The sequence below is a fragment of the Catharus ustulatus genome, chromosome 8 (assembly GCF_009819885.2).
Source record: "Catharus ustulatus isolate bCatUst1 chromosome 8, bCatUst1.pri.v2, whole genome shotgun sequence".
Lineage (NCBI taxonomy): Eukaryota > Metazoa > Chordata > Aves > Passeriformes > Turdidae > Catharus > Catharus ustulatus.
In genome coordinates, this window is record NC_046228.1 from 5466768 (window position 1) to 5488480 (window position 21713).

The following is a 21713-nucleotide window of genomic DNA, read 5'->3' on the forward strand; positions in this document are numbered from 1 at the left end:
AAACATCTGGTCCTAACCTCCTGCCACACAAGGGGCAGTTTCCAGCAGGCCGGTTCGCTCCGAGCCCCATCCCTCACGGACTCGTCCCGGTGCAGCCCCGCCGCTCCCAGGCTCAGGCCATGAGGGAGGGCCGGCATGAGCCTCAGGGCACAGCGGCTCGCGGCGTTTGTGCTCCGCGCACGGTGACACCGCGCTCCAGCGCAGTCCTGGCACCTCCGTCCCGCGGGGCCGGAGCTGGATCTTGGATTAGAACCGGGACTGGGACCGGGATGGAGACGAGCGAATCTTCCCGGGCTGCCGGCGGCCAATCGCGGTAGCTCGGGCGCGCCCCCGCGGCGCCGCTGCCGCCGGACATGCCGGGAGCTGTAGTTCCCTCTCAGCGCTGTCGCCGTTCTGTGCGCGGCGAGGCGAACTACAACTCCCAGCAGGCTGCGGGGCCCCGCCACACCGTGCCCGGCCGTGCCTACGATCCCCATCGCGCCCCGCGGGGCCTGGAAGAAGAAGCGGGTCCGGGAGCGCGCGGGGCGGCGCCTGCGCAAAGCGCGGCTTCCTGAGCGTCTGGTGGCGGCCGCCATTTTGTGGTGCCGCTTCCCTCTCCCGCTCGGGATCTGCGGCCGCGGGACCTGGCGCGGGGGCGACGCGGAGCGGGGGGAGCCGGGGCCGCCCGCACCCTCCTCACCTTCCCTTGGCCTCCGTGCGCCGCCGAGCCCCTCCGGCGCTGCCCCTGGGCGCGGCTGCGGAGAGCGGCGCTCGCCCACCATCATGGAAGACGACGGGCAGCCCAGGACCCTGTGAGTGGGGAGGGGGCGGCAGGGTGGGCAGCGGGCCCGGGGCGGAGCGGGGCGGGGGCAGGGATGCGCTCCCACCGAGCGGGGCCGGGGCCTTGAGGGGTGCCGGGGGAGCGGAGGGGGCTGAGCGGGACGGAGCGTGTGCGGCAGGGCCGGAGCGGGGTCCGGGCACGGGGAGCGGGAGAGGAGCGGGAGGGGAGCGCGGCGGCCCACACGGACATTGCGCTGCACCCATCCAAGGAAAACACGGGCCAAGCGCGGCTGGACCCGGGCTGTGTCGGGGTCCATCCCCGGAGCCCCCAGGGTCCGTCCCCGGAGGTCTGGGGGTGCAGGCGGGGGTCCCAAGCCTTCCCCGGGGGGCTCAGGCCGCCCCCGGGCCCCCCTGCACGGCGGTCCCGGCGCTGGGAAAGTTCTTTGTGCTATCCCGGCACTGGGTGGGATGGGGAGCGCCGGGAAACCGGGAGGGATCGCTTTTCCCTCCAGCGTGTCACGGTGTGGTTCAATAACAGCGTATCGGGCCCAGCAGAAAGAAATAACTGTGTGTTGGCCGTGTCTCTTCGGGTTGTTTAACCACTTGGTGGCTGTCATCTGTTTTCTGTTTAAAAATACAAATTTGAGCATTTTGGCGATGCTGTTGAGTTCTTTTCAGCTTTGCAGATATGGTTTTGATGAATTTTCTTTGTCCTGTTGGCTTGTACGAGGGAGGCTCGCACTTGCGGTTGGGCACTCGAGAGCAGGGATTTTGTGCTGCTGCTGATTTTAAGCAGTTCCCGGATTGCCAGGGCAGTGCCAGAGGGTGTTTGGGGCTCTGGGAGCGGTGCAGCGTTCGGGCTGTCCCTGGGAGAAAGGCAGGCTCATGCTCGGGCTGCCCAGATGACAAACACAGCCCAGGACAGTGCAGATGAAATCTTTGTCTATTTAGCTTTCGGGACAGTAGCCTTCAGAAAAGCTCTCCGAGATAGTCTGGACTCAAAGCCGCTCTAAAGAAACTACTGAAACAGAGTAAAATGTCTCGTAGTTCTGTTCTCACTACCAAAATGATGACTTGGCATTTAAGGCTCAAGGCAATTTGTTTTTTCTCCTTTCTAGGCAAGAGTTCTTTTAACTCGTTTGTAGTGTAGTATAAGCACTCAGTCCTCACTCTCTGAGATGCACAGTTTAAATAAGAATATCTGAAATGCTTTTTGTGTTGATTATCCAAATGATCTGAGTTTACTTGGCCCTCAGAACAGACCTAGGTTTGAGTGTTTTAGCCTAGGAGGAGGAAAAGGAGCAGAGTCACACGGTGTTTTACTCAGTTTTATTTGCAAGGCTCCTTTCTTCATTATTGGCTCTTTTCCTTTCTTTTAAGAACTGCTGTATTCCCACTAAGTTTTAAAATGTTCTTTCAGTGCTAAAAAGTTTGGGTACCACATTGCCATGGGTCCTTCCCAGCAGCACATCCATCAAGGACCTGACTTAGCCCACTTAGTTACTAATGAGAAAAAAATGAATTTGTGTCTGAAATTGCATCTCTTCAGCTGCCCCAAATGGTTTATTGCACGTGTGTGACTGTTTCATTTGTTAAACTAATAAACAACATGCACATTAATTTCCTAGTAGTTCTGTAGTAACCACAATCACAAAGGGTTACTTTCCTGTAATTATTTGTTGGCTTTTTGCATGGAAGACAAAAATTCTGCTGTAGCATTTTTTACATTTTAACTTCTTGTCCTTACTTTTTATTTGAAATGTCTTTAAATTTAGAATAGCAAGTCGTGTTTTAAAGATTATTACCCTGAGCACTGCTTTTCATACAGAGCAATTGTGATCTCATAAATAAAACTCACTGTCCCCCCAAGAATAACAAATGAAAATACTGTTAGTTGATCTTAAAAGTTTTCATTGTTTGGTTATTTGGGGAGGGGGAGGGGGAGAAAGTGAAGAACAGTTTGTTTCAGTGGCTGTTTGACCATGTGCAGAAGCACTTGATTGAGAGTGTAAGCAGTACTTTATGAATGTCTTAGTTTTTTCACTCCTGAAGGAATAAATGAAATCCAAAATCTGTAATTTAGGAAGGAATTTTCTTTTTTTAACAATTGTAATTCTTTTTTACTTACAAAAAGCAGAACCTACCTACAATATTTATGCCCACCTTAAACAGCTCAGGAATAAGGATTGTTCCAATTTGCAGTACTTACAGGGCTGTTATGTTGTTTCTAGTCATGATAGGTCAGTCATGGACCTCTAAGAATTCTGAATATTTTCTGGGGCTTAATACTGAAACCTGACACCATTTACATTTTTATTTCTTATATTTCTTAATTCTATGGCAATGTGAAGAATAACCTTAGATACTTTCTGCCAAAAAACTCTCAAGGAATTGAGGCCTTTTTGTGTGATTTGTCACATGTAATTTTTTAGCTGGTCCTCAAATGAACTGTGAGCTTCTGATTTTTAAAAAACTTTTATTTTAATAAATAAACACTTGAAAGCACTGTTTTCTGTGGGTACTGGTAGATATCACAGGCTGTATCAAAATCCTGCTTCTACTACTAAACTGGCGTGTTGCTAATGCTATCAGCTCTCAGACAAGCAGAAAAGTTCCCAAGTTTTATTCTTGTTAGTGCTTTCAGAAATGTTTTGTGTGGTTTGTAGGCATTCAGTGACTGCTCTGTAGTCACTGCATACCTACAGCTGTTATCTCATCAGCCTAGCCATGCTGTATTCCAGTCTGGAATGTGGATAAAGGTGCAGGAGTGAAGCTTCACCCGGATTCACTTCTCTTGGACTTCCTTTAGTTCAGCTCTTGTACAGGAGTGTCTCCTGGAGGAGGCTACAGAGTGGATTATTCTTGGTATCATTTTATTTCCAGTAGCTCAAAAGCACTAGGCAGAGTTGCTAGAATTTCCATGGGTCTTGAGCACATCAGTTATCTTATTGCTTATCATTTTTTCTTTTAAATATGGAAACTGCCATTTCTTGCATGTTGCCTGTGTGAGAGTGATGTCAGATTTATGATTTTTCCTCAGAAAAAGGTGTAAGGGAGTTTTGTGGACCTAAAAGTAGTGGCTGTAAATGTCCCTTTCTTGCCTCTCTGTCTAACATGTAATACAAATCCATTTACCTTCAAAAAGAGAGTATTTCTGCTCAAGCCAAGGAGTTGAGTTCCAAAACTCATTATGGACTGATAGGTGCCTCTTGTTCTTTAGACAGTTCTACAACATCTCTGAATTTCAAGTAGTTTGTTATTCTTCGTGTTGTCAGCAGAATTCAGAAGAGTAATAGTCAAAAAATTATGTCAGGACATCTATCTGTGTCTAGGTTGTTTGGTTTAGGTTTTTTTGTAGGGCTTATTAATTGGTATTGAGTTGCTTCAGGCTTGCAGAAGGGAGCAAACACTATTGCCTGTGTGCAAAAAGCCCCAACTTTTACTACCCTGCCACCTCATCCAGGACCATCTGTAAAAGTTCAGTAAGTGCTTCTGCCCTGCTGGGTTTTATAATTGTTAAAAGGTTTGCATAATAGAAAGTACCAGTCCAAAAAGATTGAAATACCATAAAATAGCATGTTGGGAGTCTTCTGGTTTCCTGAGGTGTGGCTCTGATAATTTTGATTTCATGAAGTAGAATAGAAGATGCTGCTCTGTTCCATCATGTGTAAATGGAGCTGGAAAGGGGAAAGCTGACCACAGGCTGGCCATGTGGAGTGGGTGATTAACATCAACTGAGCCAAGTTTTGTGTTTCAGAAAGGAAAGGTGTCTGTTCCTAATGTGGTGAATATATTTTTTCTTTAGTTCTGTAGTATTCAGACATTCACACTGAGGATGTTTGCTTGTATGTGTTTATTGAAGTCATCTCTAGCTGTACTGAAGGAGGTGATGTTGCTGCATTCTGCTTAAAGACATGAAAGAAACCATCAAGTCTTACTTTTTAGCATATTGTCTCAAATTTGTAGAGGTCTGTATTCCCATATTTTCCATTCAGTTTGAGACATTTGGGTCTCTCTTGTGTCCTGCTACCCAAACCTTTACTGTGCAGTATTCTCAGAGTGTGCATTACTGAAGTTTGAGTTTTAGTAACTTGGGAAGGGTGGGAATGCCTCTGACTAATGGAAATATTATGCACCAAGGCAGGATTTATCATTTAGGGAATTAATGGACCAGCAGGATTTCACATCCCATCTGAATGTAGTGGTTAAGGTGGTCCTGGTTGGTTTTTTTTTTTTTTTTTTTAAAGGCACCTTGTTTCATAGCTAAGGTTCATGATGCTGCATTCTCACAATTACCTTGCTGAAGACATGGTAATACCAAAAAACCCCTTGGTAGATCTTGTATCTTCTAGCAGCTAGTGTAACTTTTCTTACCTCAGTTGACTAGGTTGCTGAGAAATGGCTTTCTCTGGCCTTTTTTAAATTTTTGTCAGACCAAGAGGAATTCTTCAGCTTGATTTTCAGACTTCTTGTGTTTCCCAAATACATGCTAATGTTATGCAGAAGAGGATGATGTTTGGTTTTTTGTTTGTGTTAATTGTACTCCTTACTGAATCTGATTTGCAGCAGAAATAATGTTAATAAGACTTCACTATTTAATTTCATATCAGTGTGCTGTGAAGGCTCAGTATTAATGAATACTGTTCTGCAGCATCCAGAGGAAATCAGTACAAGCAATAAGTTCACAGCACCACTGACCCTTTATGTTGGAATTCCTACTGGGATACACATTTTCCATTTGATTTTATTAGTATCTGCAAAGGTTAATACTTCCACTAAAGGCTATTAGTGATTTACAATTTATTTTTGGTGAATGATTAACAAAAATTTAGTTAATATTTCAGAAAGAAGGTAAGGATAAATGTTTAACTACTAAGTTTTCAGGACAGATCTGAAAAGTCAGTGAGATGGCCAGTTTGTCCTCTAAGGGGTCTTGGAGTTCTGCAGTTTTAAATTTCTCTACTGAAAAGCTTCATAACACCACAGGGTTCTGTTAATGACTTGTGTTAATTCACATGGTTTACATGAAGGGTTTTAGTGGATGTTCTACCCTCAGGTGACACTTCAGAAACTCAGTGTGGATCTTGTAGCATTGAAGTCCTGCTGAGAAGGTGCAGAATTGCCCCATAGTTGCTGAGAGAGGAACAACATAAACAAACATCTGTTGATAACATTGTGTGGTGTTCTGATGAAAATAAACAGTGTCCATTTTCATTCTGCTGATCCAGATGAAAGTCCAACTGTCAAACGCAGAATTTGCTTTTCAAAAATTTTCAAGGCTTGCCTCTCAGGGCAATTTCACAGCACACCTTTATTAACTCAAAATAAATTTGTCTGTGAGCAATAAAAAACTCTTGTTCACGTTTATGTTCACTGCATTAACAGGTCAGGCCGACTTTAGTTTGCAGTTTTATGATGTTCTGTAACTGACCAGAGTAAAATGAATAAAATGTATATTCTTTCAGCTTCTGAATCACAGAAGGTTCTGCTCATCTTGATGGTTGCACTTGAATTCTTTATGCCTTGACAGGGTTATTTGTAAAGATGATGAGCGTCCCTCTGCTGATGGCTTTTGACATCTGTTACTGTGACAAGCCATTCTCTTAACTGATCACTTTGTTTACAATTTGATTACAAATTAGTCACATTGTTAAAAAGAATTTAGTTTTGCATTCACGACTTTCTCAGCCATTATTGTCAGCTGGTAAATCTAGGACTTGTATCTAAACTTGAAAAGTATTTCGAAACTTGGAATTATTTCTCAAGATTTACAAACTAACAAAAATCAAGAAGTCTGGGTGATATTATTAAAATAACACTGCCAGGATTTTGGGGGGTATCACAAAGGTGGGAGCTGAGATAGATGCTGTACAGTGCATTCCTGTGGCAGAATGCTGCATAGATTACCTTGTCTGTTGGTGAGTGGGCTGGCTTTCCAAATGTTCAGGAAAACAGAAAAGTTGAGTTGGTTGCTTGCAAGGCGGCACAATTTGTCCGAGAGCTGCTCCTGAGCTCATGGGAGTTAGAGGTGTGTTTGTACCCAAATTCAGAGGTATCCTTGATGAGATACTCAGTGGGAAGTGAAACTTAAAATATCATTGCCCAGTTGGTTGCTTGTTCTGCACAACATTCTTGAGCAATGTTTTTGTGCTTTTGACATCTCTGTGCCAAGGCAATGATTGGCACTAGGTCTTGGTGTCCAGTGTCTGAATTGAGCTTCACTTCTCGTCATAATTTAGAAACCACATAAGTACTGCATTAAAAGTATGAAATAATCTGTAAATGTTGTCTGTAAGATACCTGAGATGTTTTAAAGGGAGATTCTTTATAGTTGTTGAAGTTTTTAAACCTATAATTGCATTTTAAAAGATGATGATTTCTGGTTTAAAATCTTGGTCTTCTTTTTTTTTTCCTTGTGTAGCTATGTAGGAAACCTCTCCAGAGATGTGACTGAGGTTCTCATACTTCAGTTATTCAGCCAGATTGGACCATGCAAAAGCTGTAAAATGATCACAGAGGTAAGGCCTTCCACATCTGGGGTGGGGTAGCAAATGTAATGCAACTTTATCCTAAGTTGTCCAAAAAAATGAAGTTGGGGGCTTCTTTTGGCGTTTCTGGCAGTGGATTTCTTTGGGCTGATAGTGTTTGGCTTTGGGGGTAACTCTGCAGGAGACACCTGGGGTCTGTAGCCCTGACACACCTTTTATCAACTGGTGGTGAGATTCCACTCTATTTAAGATTGTTGCCCCTTCTTTGCTGAATCACATCGTTCTGATGATCAGAAACCTTATTATTTCAAATGTTACTCAAGGCTGCTTTGTGCATTTTTCACTTTATTTGAACATGAGCCTCAGTAATTCTTGTCCCTCTTGAATAAATGGTTCTTTGCTAAGGATGAAAAGTAAGAAATCCTTCAAAATAAATCTGACTCTTCCTCAGCTTTTTCAAATAGCTCTTGATTGCACCAGTACAAATAGCTCTTGTCTGCACCTGTCCTTAAATTAATTTTTCCTTGAAACAAAGTGACAAAATTTCCATAGTATTCCAGATAAAGTCTTTTGCACAGAGTGTTGGTAAGTATTAATGCTTTCTTATCTCCTTTGTAAATACTCTGGTACCTTTATGGTTTGCAGCCATTTCTGTGAACTTCTTGACACATCCTACAAAACTTCTTTATCTCTGGTAGTTTTCCTTCTTCCTGTGTTTATAACTGGTAAGCTTTGAGCATGGAGGTGCTAATCTGAGCTTCTGCCATGTTTAAGCTTTGATCCTTCATCTCTGGTTTCTGTATACTCTTCATACTTTACTACATCTTATGCTTCATGCTAACTTGTAATTACAGATGTCTTGAGGACAGTTATATTAGTTTTTTGTTAATGAAAGTATTAAAAGGCAGGTCTTGTGACCAGGCTTCTTTAGGAATGCTAGCAGAAACTCCCCTGTGGGCTTCTTCTCCTTTCAGTGTGTCACACAGCTTGTTTGTTTCTTTGTTTTTACCTTATCATCAGCTTGCTGCTTGTTTAATCACTCTCATCTTTGTCTAGACTAATCATTTCCCATGTGACACTTTTCTCTGCTGCATTTGCTTTAAGTTTATTGGAGAAAAATAACAGAAGGATGACAGATCACTGTTGTTAGTTTTTCTCAGAAGAAACAGCTTTGATTGTCATGTGCTCTACAGACATAAGGTGCTGCTGCTCCCACCTTTGCCTGGGTGAGAGCTCTTAGTATCAGTTTGGTTTCTTGAGGATCAGATGAGAAATTTCAAGATTTTTACCTTGGTTGAGGCTTTGTAGTTTTAAGATCTTTCCATAAGTGAGCCATCTTTATGAAACAAGTAGATAAACAAAAACTGCTGGCAGCTGTATTCAGTCACACAGAGGTGACTGCACTGGGCTGACCTCAGCACCTGCCAACCAGCAGTGACAGAAATACAGGCTGGATTCTGGACTGGCACTGGCCTGCAGCTGTCACAGGACCTGTCCATGGTGTCCATCATTCTGCAGTGTGTGGTAAACATGTTCTAGGAACATGGTTAGGTGGTTCTTACCATTGTTAGTACCACCATCACCTTTTAAAAACCTGTGATTTTTTTCCATTTTAGTCAACTTTTTCTTTTGCAGAGTGTGTGACATGCACACATCAAGTGTTGGAAATTTTCAGGTGTTTCTTTTGGGGATGTATAATACTCAGGCTGGTGGCACAGTGTTAGTAGATAGTTTGAGCACCGGAAGATCTGAGTGTATTCAAGAGATTCTTCTCCTTTTCAGCCAAGTTCTCAGTACTAAACTACACCAGCTTTCCTAAAGGAGCCTTAAATAGGTTTTCCCAAAGAAGTGTGGGAGGAGGGGTGAGTTAAGACTTTCTTTTTTGGGGCACCTGAGGTGAGTGTGCTTGTAGAGAACTTTGTGACTGAAACTTTTTTTATCATCTCAGGTACATTTTCTCTCATCTGTTCATTGTGCATCAGTTAGAGGCCCCAAGTACTGAGAGTGTTCAGGAGAGTGACCTCAGACTCCATGACCTTTTTTAGGTGTATAAAGGCCTTGTGATCTGTCCAACTGTTGCATCTTAACAGCTTCAGAAGTAGACAGGACTATGTTTGAAGCTTTAGGGGGAAGGATTAGATTGTTCATCAGTGTAAGTGTGTATGAGCTGTCAGAAGTTAAAAGGAATGCTGGAAAAGGCTTCTCTTGTGTTACAGCTGTGTTCTGCCTGGCACTGAAGGAGGTTGAGAGGTGAGAATACTGATGCCAGAACAGTTCCTGTGTGCTAAACCCTTCCCTATCCATGTGAGAAATCACTTGTTTAGGGTAATATTAATGTTTATCATCTTTTGGTCTCTGCACATGCTGGATAGTTAATGGAAATGTTTTGGTTAGAGTTTTTGTACTCATTACATCTTGGAGGTAGATCAAATCCAGTGCTCAGGTTGGCATTCTCGACATCCTTTCCACTTGATCAGCTTTTCAGAAAACTCTTCTGTTCTTTGCACTTTATACTCTGGTGCATTTATTACTTCAGCAACCTCTGTCAGTGAGTACTTTTAAAGGTGGTTTTATAGGTCATCCCACAAAAACAGGTTGTACTCCAGGTTTAACACAGTTAACAGTCAATTGATTAATACCCTTTTCCCTCGGTCAAACTCTTTGGAGTTCTTTTAAAAGGTTATTTCCCAGCTGTTTGCTATGGCATTTTTCACTTGAGACTGACACTGTGCAGCTTCCAGGTTACTGCCTGCTGGTGGTTTTCAGTCAAATAAAAGGCAAGACTTCTTAAGTAGGGCAAGAGAAAATTGATGAAAATGTGTCTGGGGAATAAACCTTTCTGACTTTGAGTATATGCATGAGGCACTTTTGTTCTTCTCTCCATTCTTTCCCTTTTCCCCCTCCTTTCCATCCAGTTTGCAGATCACTTTTCTGATCAGTTATTTTTAGTTCAGTAAACTTCAATCCTCATTCAGAGCAAGCTATCCTTCAGAAACTGCTAGACCTTTAATAAAAAAAATCCATCTTAATAATTCTTGCATTTAAGTGTAATGTCAAAGGCTATTTCATAAATCTGATGCAAATCATTCTGAAAGTTTCTAGCTATAAGTAATATATTTTCCTGGATTTTCTTCTCAGCAACCCGATAGCAGAAGGGTCAACTCTTCTGTTGGATTTTCTGTTTTGCAGCATACAAGCAATGACCCTTATTGCTTTGTGGAATTTTATGAACACAGAGATGCAGCTGCTGCATTAGCTGCTATGAATGGGAGAAAAATTTTGGGAAAGGTAAGTTACTCACATGGTAATCTTAGATATAAAGAATATAGATTGGAGTGACAATGTTAATGAAACTGTTGAGGATGTTTTACCAAGATTAAATATTGATAGAATAATCTTTTTTAAGTATTGATATAAAAAAGTCAGCCTTGTTTAGGAAATGTATTATTTGTGATGTTCTGTTTTATGATGGTGTTTTATATTAAATGATTACTAGTAGACATTAATAGTTGCAACTCACCCTTGAATGAACTTATAAAATGTAAGAGTTTTGTGAATTTATACTAAATCTTATACTTGTTTTCAGGAAGTCAAAGTAAACTGGGCAACAACACCAAGTAGCCAGAAAAAAGATACATCCAGTAAGTAATGTAATGCCACAGTATCGTTTCTACACAAATACTTCACAAAGTGGTAATAATTTATCATAAATACATTTAAACATAATTTCTCTCCTTCCCATCTAGTGTTTAATAAAATTTTGCAAACTAATTCTTCTGTTTCTGCTTTGCAACTGGGGAAAGCGGAGTGGACAGATTAAATTGCTGCTGCTCTTCACACGGAATCCTGAGCGTTCCTGGTTCCCAGTGCTGTGTGCAGAGCATCACTTTCTCAGGAGTTGAAACTTCAGATAGCAGTTAAATATTTGATTAGTAAATTATTTATTTTCAGATCACTTCCATGTGTTCGTTGGGGATTTAAGTCCAGAAATAACAACAGAAGACATCAAGTCAGCATTTGCTCCTTTTGGTAAAATATCGTAAGTATCATCATAAACATTTCCATTATCAGTCAGAAAATGTTGTAGTGAAAATGTGTTTCTAAGCTGAAATGTTATTTTTTATCTATTGAGATCATTTTTCTGCTGTTGATTTCCTTGTGGTGGGTGGGTGGGTAGTAAAGAGGGGTTGTATCTCAGTGTGTTTCACAGTGTAAATACAGTAATGTAATTGTGCTCTGGTTTGCTGAAAGCAATGTGCTTTTTATCTAATTTATATGCTAATGTCCTTCAACTTTTTATTAAAATTTAATTACTGCTCTAAGTGTGATTTTTTTGGTGTTGAGAATGTGTACAGAGTAGTAACTTTACAACTGGTATCTATTGTATCCTGGGTGTGTTTTATGTGCATTTTTGCTGCATTTCATAGGCAATGTGAAAAACTGGGCAATTGGAATATAATTCTATAAAGCAACTAGTTAATAACTTGGGAATGGTTTGACAAAAGTTATTACTTATGAGAATGAAATCTGGTTTTTTATGATAATGGGATAAATTACAATTATAATATCTTAAATGAATGAATGGTGGCTTTACAATATGTGCACATTTCTACCAGTTAAGAGAATGTTTCTTTAAACTTCTCATGGACAATTCAGGTGATGCTAAATCACCTGGTGTTCTAATTGAACATATTTAACTTTACTAAATCCTTGAGAGTGCTAAAATATATATATCCTAAAGAGTACTGCTACAAAAAAAATCTGTTAATCTTTTATCAGTTTATCTTTATAAAAATCAAAGTTGCACATGAACGTTTTTGTACTACTTTACAGGAATATATTTCTAAGAACAAAATTCTTATTTTTCTCTTGTTCTGTACGCATATTTTTAAATGAATCATAAATCTTATTTCTTACCTCTGCTGTTTTGTTTACTTTGCTTTTTGTCTCTTTAATGTGGTAAGTAGTACTGTTTTAAAAATCAATTTAAAAAGAATAATTCAGGTTTCTGTTTCTCAATCTATATTTATACCTGAGACCTGCAGTTTTTCTAAAGTCCAAGTCACAATTAAAAGTAATAGCATTCTGGTTATTTTGCAGAATTGCTCATAAGAATGGACAGGATCTTGAAGGCTAACTGCAAGGAACTGTGCACACTGGAACTCAGTTGTAGATTTTTTCTCATTTCTATTTATTCTTATTATACATTATTTATATATACATATTTTAGTATTTACATTTTAACATTCTATATTCAGTGCAGTTCTATATTTCCAATCATTTTAACTTACTCACTAAAATTTCTGTGTAAATTTGTTGTTTTCGTACTGGTGTGCTTAGCATTGTTGTTAGTTTTATTCTCCTTTCTTAAATTTCTGAAAATGTCAATTTTTCAAAATTTACAGCTACCCAAACTCCAAAATGATGGTAGAGAATTGACCAAGAAAAATAAAGAAATCTGTTAACAGGCCATGTATGCCTTTTAATTCCTATTTTTTCCTCTTTTTCGATTTTTTTAATATTTCATATATTTTGTATCACTAGGCAGAAGACATTTAACTATTTAGAAAATGCATGGTAAATTAGATAGAATTGTTACAGTAATTTATAGAACAGTAAACCTTAGAGGACCCTAGCCAATAGAATATTAGACAAGGAAACTTTGTTTCTCTTATACTTCAAATTTGAACATTCTAGTTATAGCCAGTATAGGTTATGTGCATAGGTTGCATGTTTATTACATGTTATTTTTTTTGTCCTACTGCTTTTTTCTAACAGGTAAAGAAGCAATAGGGAGAGTTCAGGAATGACTGTAGTTTTAGGGCTAACTGAATTTATAAGAAAAAATTATGCTCACAATACAGTGTGTGTGGTTCCTTTTAGTTTTTATTTTGCAGGTTATCAATACTACCCTCATATAGCTGTGCTTCTTTTCACAGGGATGCACGGGTAGTTAAAGATATGGCAACTGGAAAGTCAAAAGGCTATGGTTTTGTATCTTTTTATAACAAACTGGTGAGTAATCACAATGCAGGTTTAAAATAGTTTCAATTTTCCATTTTTAGTTTTGCCTGTTTATGTATTCGTTGTTTATTAGACTTCACCCAGGGAAACACATTTACATGTACAGGAGCTGTGTGTGTGTTTAGGACAATGTGGGGAAACTGTGAATAATTTTCCTTAAATATTTAGCATAGGAAAAACAGTTTCAGGATTTTAGGCATGTAAAGCCTGTTTGTGTGGTCAGAAGTCCTACATGTCCAGTCTCTTTTGATGTTCTATAACCTGGAGCTGTCATAATCAGAGAAAAAGTTTTAATTTCTTCAGATTTGCCAGTGCCATAAGATACTGCAATGCAATGCCTTGATTTAGTGTATTTTTCCAGTTGCACTTTCTTTGTTCTGTGTTACAGCTGGGAATGGCTGTTACTTCCTTGCACCCCTCTTCCCTTATCATACAGTTCTGTTTGGTTCCTGTGACCAGAGGGGAAGTGTAACAGTCAGGGGATTAAAATTACTGGATTCTTTTTCAGGCTGAACCATAAAAACTCCAGTTTCAAATTTGTATTCATTAAAAAATAAAACATAATAAAACCCCAATAAAATTAATGGATTAATTCTGAACATAGTACTAAAAAGTATGTTTGGTGGTTTGGTTTTGTCTTTTAGATTTTTCTTATCAGTGATCTTTTGTAATATCATTTTTGTATTTATATGTTTTCAAAATGAGTACTCAATACAATTAAAACTTAGAAAGATCAAGGTCCTGAGTTTGAGAAAAGAATTGTAGCTGGGAGCAGCTCACCTTTAACTTGTCCACATTTTCTTTGTCCCTTGTGCTTGGTGGTTTTATCCTTAAGCTCTGTGCCCTTGGAAAAGCATTTCAGACATGCACTGTGTGTTCTGCCTGTCTTCTCCAAAGCAATTGGGAGACAAATTGCTTCTTGCAGCTGTTAACAAACTTACCCTTGCTTACCAGATGTTTCTTCTTACAAAGATTGCCTTCAGTTTCATGTTCAAGATAAAAAGTGGGCCATGGATTCTCGTGTGTGTTCATACAATGACTTGAACATGTAAAGAACTTACAAAGCATCTGTTACACACCTCCAAGAAGCAAAAGAAACATTTAATGATAGTTATTTTATTTCAGTGATTGGTCCTGGCGTCTGTGTGACCTTCCCACTTTTTTTGGGCAGCTTTTGAACATTCTAATGCAGGTGTTTGTGTAGTATATATATAAATGGTATAAATGTGTGTGTGTACATGTATGTATATGGCATATATACAGGTAGTATATATATGATTGCAGTTGGCTTCTAACTTGTGTAGAAGATGGGTGGGAGGAAGTTTTTACCAAATTACTTCTGAGAGCCTTCTCTGTAACCAGTTATCTTCATGTTAATTAATGTTTACTTGCTATGAGTGTTCAGAATTTCATGCTCTTCTTAGTACTGTTACTGGTGTTATCAGTGGAAATAACTGATAACCAGGTAATAGGAATAGATTTGTACATGGTTTTTGTTTGGAAGTGCTACAATCTCTGTTTTAATCTCTTCAGGATGCAGAAAATGCTATTGTACACATGGGAGGCCAGTGGTTGGGAGGCCGCCAGATCAGAACTAACTGGGCAACAAGGAAACCACCAGCCCCCAAAAGTACACAAGAAAGTAAGAGCTTCATGTCCTACTGTGTTATGTTTGCTGTCTCTTCACTGTTCAGTGAGGGTATAAAACATAAGCCAGAATCATGTCATTTAAATCACATGTTAGCTTGCCTTCCAGATCTTGATTATATTTTTTTGGTATGTTTAGTATCAACATAGTGCTGGCACTGCTGGTCTGTCCTAAAATATTGAATGTGTTTGTTAAATGTGAAATTGATGCTTGTGTATGAGGTAAGTGTCTGGGTTGCTGTCAGCCCACTGCTGAAAACCAACCTTCTCTCTTTATAGATAATACAAAACAGTTGAGATTTGAAGACGTAGTAAATCAGTCAAGTCCAAAAAACTGTACTGTGTACTGTGGAGGAATTGCCTCGGGGCTAACAGGTATGAAATGTTCTCTGATTTTTTATTATTGAAACTTCTTGGACATCAGGGTGATTACTAATTCAAAAACATCTAATTCAAAAACATCTTGTGTTTTAGATCAACTTATGAGACAGACTTTTTCACCGTTTGGCCAGATTATGGAAATAAGGGTTTTTCCAGAAAAAGGTTACTCATTTGTCAGGTATGGACAGAGAAAGCAAAATCTCTGGGTCTGTGCATGTAGTAATGCTTCATCTCTCTGTGACTTCACTTGGTTGAACTTGTCTTGATGCAGTAAAAGCTGTCACCGTATATTCATAGAATAATTTGGAACTTGTAAAAGGGGCCACCAACATTTTTACCTGAGAAGATGAATGTTTATGAAAGCTGATGTCTTTCTGTGAATTTCCTGTATGTGTGGAGTCACTGTTTAAGTAATCAGGTGGAAGTACTGTAAAACATAACATAAGTTTGTTTTTACATTTTTTAGGTTTTCTACCCATGAAAGTGCAGCACATGCTATTGTTTCAGTTAATGGAACCACAATTGAAGGACATGTTGTTAAATGTTATTGGGGTAAAGAATCCCCTGATATGACTAAAAACTTCCAACAGGTAACTGTACTTAACCTTTTCTTTGTATTACAAAAGCAATTGTGTTTATGCCTGTAATGACTTCCCAGTTATAATGGCTAAATTTTGTGGTGGAGTTCTTATGAAATTCCATGTTCTGTCTCAGTTATGTTCCAGTTCATCAAATTGGGCTAGTGATTTTGATGGAATATCTGTTACTGTCTTCTGGATATGATCCAAGATAGGGAGAAACTTTGAGGTAATTCTAATTCTTGCTGTTTTGCTAACTGCAGATTAGGTGGCTGTCCAACCAAATAGTCTTTGGGGTTTCAAGCACACACAAATATACTTTTCAGTACAAGGATCTAATTAAGTCATAGTGACATCTTATTTTTCAGATCTCATTATTGCTTGTTTTAGCTCTCTGATTGATATAGCCAAAACTTTGCCTTCAACAGCACAAATGCAATATAAACCATCTCTAGAATCTGAAGTACAATGGGTTATTCTTTCTGCAGGTGGATTACAGTCAATGGGGACAATGGAGCCAAGTATATGGAAATCCACAACAGTATGGGCAATATATGGCTAATGGGTGGCAAGTACCATCATATGGAATGTATGGCCAAGCATGGAATCAACAGGGTTTTGGAGTAGAGTGAGTAATTGTATTTAATTTTTAGAATATTCCAAGATTTGTGTATCTTAAGTTTCAGACTCATATGAGTCAAGGATTGCACAAAGGTTCAAACTTTAGGGGGCTCCTATGTGTTTGAAGTTGATGCTCAGTGCTTGCCATGAGCAGATATTGGGGTGAGTCCCTCTGACTTGTAGCTGATGGCACATTTTGTGTGTGATGGAGGCACAAAGACCACCCAGTGTGGTAAAGTTTTGGGTGGTGGTCTTGTCTGGTATCTAAATATATCCTGGATTCTGCCTTCAGAGATAGCAAGTTTGAGCCAGGAGCCCAGATATTTGCCTGCAGGGAGAGAAGGAACTACACACAGACACTTCAACTTGTGCAATTTCAGAATTTGGGTGGGCATTTAATAATGTGTCTCTTGAAGACTGAAGTCTTCACAAGAATTCTTTGTTTTAACTTAATTTTGAAATAACTTGTTTGCCTAATTCTTCATTATCTGGTGCCAATTTAATATATTAAGCCCTGATAAACCTATCACTGGTGTTGAGTTCCAGCCACCTGTGTGTGTTCATGCCTTTGGAGGCAGGTGCCATATCCAACTGGTACCCAAGGTTTGTGGGTTTTTTCTCTCTTTTGTTCTTAAAAAGCTCATTATATTTTCAGAAATCACATGTTGTACAGCTTAACCTGCATTACTCATTAAAAAGAAGAAATTATTCTATTTTGATACAAGTAGTTGTGTAGGAAGTATTTTTTGTTTGTTTGTTTGTTTTAAAGTTACTTTTCCCCACTTTTTTAACCATCCTGTTTCTTTTTAAGCCAATCTCCATCTGCTGCCTGGATGGGTGGATTTGGTGCTCAACCTGCCCAGGGACAAGGTGCTCCTGTAATACCTAACCAAGCTGGATATGGTATGGCAAGCTACCAAACGCAGTGAGCTGGGACTCTGTTTAAAAGTGTGTATTTCATGATAGGCTGCAGTTTCCAGTGACATTCTGAAGACTGGAATGTAGACAATGAAAAAAAAAAAAAGAAAATATTTATTTTAAAAATGGAAATGTTTGGAACCTTTAGCACAGCTTTGCTTTGGTGAAGGACACAAATGTCTTCTAGTTCTGCCTTTTTAAGTTTTTGTTCATGATGGATATGAACATGTTTTTCTTTGTGTACAAAAATTAAAAATAAAGTCAATAAAGACAATTCTGACTACAAATTTTGATATAGTAGGAGAAATGGCTAATGAATTTGATCTTTAGGTTACCATTCCTTTTTTTTTGTTTTGTTTTGTCTTCAGTGTTTTATATCATTGTGCTTTTAAGAGAAATGACGTTGAAAAACAGCGAGTTGCTTTTAGTTGAACACAGATCCTGAAATAAACTGTGGACCAATCACTACAACCTGCGAGACAGTATTGAGTTTTCAAGAAACCTATGGACATAGCTCAAAGTATATGTAGGTCTTGGAATAATTTTTTAAAAAAAAATATTTAATTTTTCTACATGCTTACAGAAAACAGCTGATACAATGAAATGATACAGTCTGAAATGAAAACAGTACTGTCTGAGAAATTTCACGTAACTTTTACTGTCCACATTCAGGCACACGTTGAAACTTTTCAGAGCTGGTTTGCTTATTAAAACTGTAGTTTACATTTAATTTTGAGAAGCAAAAGTGTTTTTACAAGTATGTTGTTTGTATTCAAATCAGACAGTCATACTTGGGCTTTTACATAAAGTTTGAAGGCTACACATTGTAAATATTTCATAATTACAGTGTTTCAAAAGCATGCTCAAACATAGAAGTAGCAATGTAATTATTCAAAGTAATACTTAATATACCCTACTGCTTTAAATGCAGTAGATTGACAAGAATGTGCAAGACTGACATTTCCAAAGTTGGCTATTATGTAAAGTTACATAAAGAACTATAACAAAGAGCCTTAATTTTAATTTCATAAATCTTTAATGCATCACCTTTTTGTCATTAGAAATACAAATTTTTTGCTTTACATTATTTGGTATGTAAATACCTTGGTTAACAACCTTGTAAACCTATTTCAAGGTTATTATAAGTTGTATAGTATCTTGAGTGTTTTGAAAAATCTTGATGTTTTTTAAGTCTAGAAATATTTTGCCCAAGAATTTTTTAACAAGATTGTTAAAAACATCTTATTTTAGAGAATATTCAATGTGCCATTTGGTAAATGGAGATGCAGTTGAAACAGTACACTGAGTTGTGACTTATTTTTAATTAAAGTTTTTGTCTTTATGGGTGGTTTGCATGTGATGAACTTGTACAGAGGCTGGGTTGTTTGTGTACTGAGTGTGTAAATGGATAAATCATGAAGATGTTTAAATGGTATACTTGGGTTATTTCTGAATTATTTTATGGATACCTTGATATAAACTGCCTCAATAAATTTGAAGTTGAAAATGAATGTAAGTTAGATATAAGTAATGTGTCCTCCCTGTGACAGCTAGAGGGTGCAAATGCCTCAGCTGTAATCTGGAATGCTGAGGCAGGCACGGTTGGAAGGGAAAGAGTAGGATTTGCAGTGGTAGTTCAGTGAAGCAAACTTGCATTTTAAAAGAAACAGAAAGTTTGGTTTTTAGAGCTGGTAGTTCTGAGTGAGTGTCTGAGAAGCTGTGTATTTTCTATTTTCTGTTTCTGACCGTGCAGGTGTTGCGAGGTAGAATAGTCTGTTTTGAAACGGAGATTTGCAGTTGTGTTAAACCCAGCCAGGTTGTGCAGATAACTACACTTATTGCTGTAGCAAATCACATGAGGGTTTTCTTTCCTCTTTTATTGACGTGTGAAGTAGTACCTTGACTTTTAGATCAGGTTGAAAGTGAGGTGTACTGGAAGAGCAGTTTAGTCAGTTGGCTCAGCTGCACCAGAGGTACTCGTGACTCTGGGCATCTAATGCATGCAATAATGACTGAAGTTAGTGTGGAACCACGAGTGCTCGTGCTGGCAGAATTGGCCCTTTATCTCCTTTTCTCCTTTAAGGTATGTGTAGTGTCTTTCCACTCGAGATAGGACTCTTGTCTGCAGGACTCCTGGTTTTCTATACATTTTGTACATATGTGTATATCTACGCGAGGATCGGCCTATACATTGTAGTTTGGAAAAACCTCACAAGTCAAGTCTGTGTTTTTGTTACACTCAGCCACGAGTCAGCAGAGAGATGAACTGTGAGTTCCTTTAGGATTTCTTAGGCTTCACTTGAAATCTGGGGTTTCTACATCCTTAGGTGTTTGCCATATGGCTGTTCTGGGTGCATGCTGGTGTGGAGGCAGTTTGTTCTTTAGGCGCTACTGAAGATTTAGATGATGCAAGTACATTGCCACATAAATGCCCATATAAATGGGTGTGAGATTAAGGCAGTGATCTTTCAGGTCTCAATATGTAGATCACTTTAAATCTGATTATTTAATATGCCTGCTGTAGAGCTGGGCCGTACCTGACCTGTATTTCAGGATGAAAGATAGGATATACCTTCTGATTTCAGTTTTTTGTCATTGATTTTTATACAGCTTTTCTGTAATGGTGATATTTCTTCGCAGACTGCTCAAGGTGTGGGGGTTTCCAGTGTCCTTTAATGTTTCTCTAGCACTGCGAGGAAGAGTTGTAAATTAGATTGCTTTTTACTCAGTAGCATTCATAAATGCATCACTGACAATTTTTTGGCACCAAAGAGCCTCTTGCACCATACTGCTTTTATGAGTGACACTTACACTGTTGTAATTTCTCTAACTTCAGAAATCAACCACTACCTAACCCTTGCCACTAGGATTTGGATTTCAGAAACACTGATTTATTATGGCTTAATTTGATGCGTGCAACCTAAACCAAGGTTGTAATCTGCATTTGCAGAAAATGTTCAATAAAAGTGGAACATGATAAAGGGCTTATCCTGTATTTGTCATCTGTCAAAGCATTGTCCCTCTTTGCTATAAAACTGACAACAGGCAGACAAGGCTGAACTTGTAAACTATGCACTTGCAATCATGTAAAAGATGTTTTATTTAAAAAAGTTTCCTACAAAATCATTTTGTATTTTGTGGAGTTGCAGTAGTAAGGCTGTAAATCTGAGGTTACCTGTAGCTTCTCATCAGTCCTGCCTCCTTGTGTATATTTGCTAACAGTTTTTAGACATACTCTTCCTGCAGAACCTTCTTCTTTCTAAGATAACTTCATGAGAAGCGATTCACTGTACCAGAACCATTGCCTTCCTTTCACTCAAAAAAGTCTCACAGTGAATAAGGCTTAGTTTTGCAGAAAAATAGTGATTTGTTTTTCTTGTGTTTGTACACAAGGAAGCAGACTTAAACTGTATGGACATGATTAGTGTCTGATACTTCTTACTTATCTGACTGTTTTTGAACAAGGGCACAAGTGTTTGTTTTAATCATGTGAAACTGTTTCCTGGTCAGCAATAAAAGATTTTGTTGCACTGTTCTTACATTGCAAGATACAGGCAATCTTTTGTTCAGTATACTTCCAAAAAATGGATGGGGTTTGTGAAGAACTGCCTTGTTCCAGCTTGAATTTTCATATATAGATATAATCTGGGATCTGGATTGTGACTGTAAGAGCAAAAGGAAGTTCTCCTGGAAGTCAGTGAAAATTAATTTGTTCTGATCACATGTGGTGCCTGTCCCACATGGATAAATTTAAGGGTCTCACTATGTAATGAAGTTTCTGTTCATAAAAAGCCAACTGCAAGGCAGTAGCTTCTGGGAACGTCTTTGTCGTGTTTCATTTCAACTTCCATGAATCCAGTTGATTGTTTAAAAAAAAAAAACCTTAAAAGTTGTTGTGCTTTTCAGTATCACATGGATAAAATCCCATCCTGCTGTACTATAATTTCAAATCAAAGAAAATGCTGAAGTGTTTACTGAATGTTTTACTTGAAAAAGAAACAGGATTTCATGTTGACAAGTGAACACTGATTGTGTTGTCCTTTTGAGGCTGTGTGCTGATGTAGATCATGGATGTGTGAATGACATGCTCTGCTCACTGACATTTAAGGGATAATGACTCAGAACGTTAATTTGACATCAGTAATGATTATTTGAATACAAGTTATTCTTGCTTAAATACACAGCTCCCTATGCTTTGATTAAAGCTGATCTGAATCTTACTGGTTATTAAAGTATTCTTGATATGCTGTGGAAAGAAACATGGCTTTGCCTTCTATCTTAGTGTTGAAGCTGTCAA

General features: G+C 38.9%; 1 protein-coding gene across 5 annotated transcripts; it reads left to right on the forward strand.

The window, feature by feature from the left end:
- The first annotated feature begins 562 nt into the window (after positions 1 to 562).
- On the forward strand, positions 563 to 21636 carry TIAL1 (TIA1 cytotoxic granule associated RNA binding protein like 1). Of its 5 annotated transcripts, none has more exons than XM_033065598.1 (12): positions 563 to 791; positions 7181 to 7277; positions 10386 to 10535; positions 10834 to 10888; positions 11199 to 11286; positions 13187 to 13262; positions 14805 to 14913; positions 15198 to 15293; positions 15393 to 15477; positions 15766 to 15889; positions 16366 to 16505; positions 17310 to 21636. In XM_033065598.1, exons 1-12 carry the CDS (start codon positions 763 to 765, stop codon positions 17425 to 17427), a joined length of 1167 nt encoding a protein of 388 aa, XP_032921489.1. In that variant the 5' UTR covers positions 563 to 762; the 3' UTR covers positions 17428 to 21636. The 5 variants fall into 5 exon arrangements, with proteins under 5 accessions (XP_032921489.1, XP_032921490.1, XP_042635414.1 ...); XM_033065599.1 differs by having other exon boundaries at positions 565 to 791; positions 10437 to 10535; XM_042779480.1 differs by lacking the exons at positions 563 to 791; positions 7181 to 7277; positions 10386 to 10535; positions 10834 to 10888 and adding an exon at positions 12348 to 12720.
- Positions 21637 to 21713: the final 77 nt, after the last annotated feature.

Coding starts and splice junctions, on each gene's coding strand:
- TIAL1 (XM_033065598.1), top strand. CDS start 763: ATGGAAGACGACGGGCAGCCCAGGACCCT. Junction 15,294..15,392: donor AATTGCCTCGGGGCTAACAG/GTATGAAATGTT, acceptor CTTGTGTTTTAG/ATCAACTTATGAGACAGACT. Junction 15,478..15,765: donor AAAGGTTACTCATTTGTCAG/GTATGGACAGAG, acceptor TACATTTTTTAG/GTTTTCTACCCATGAAAGTG.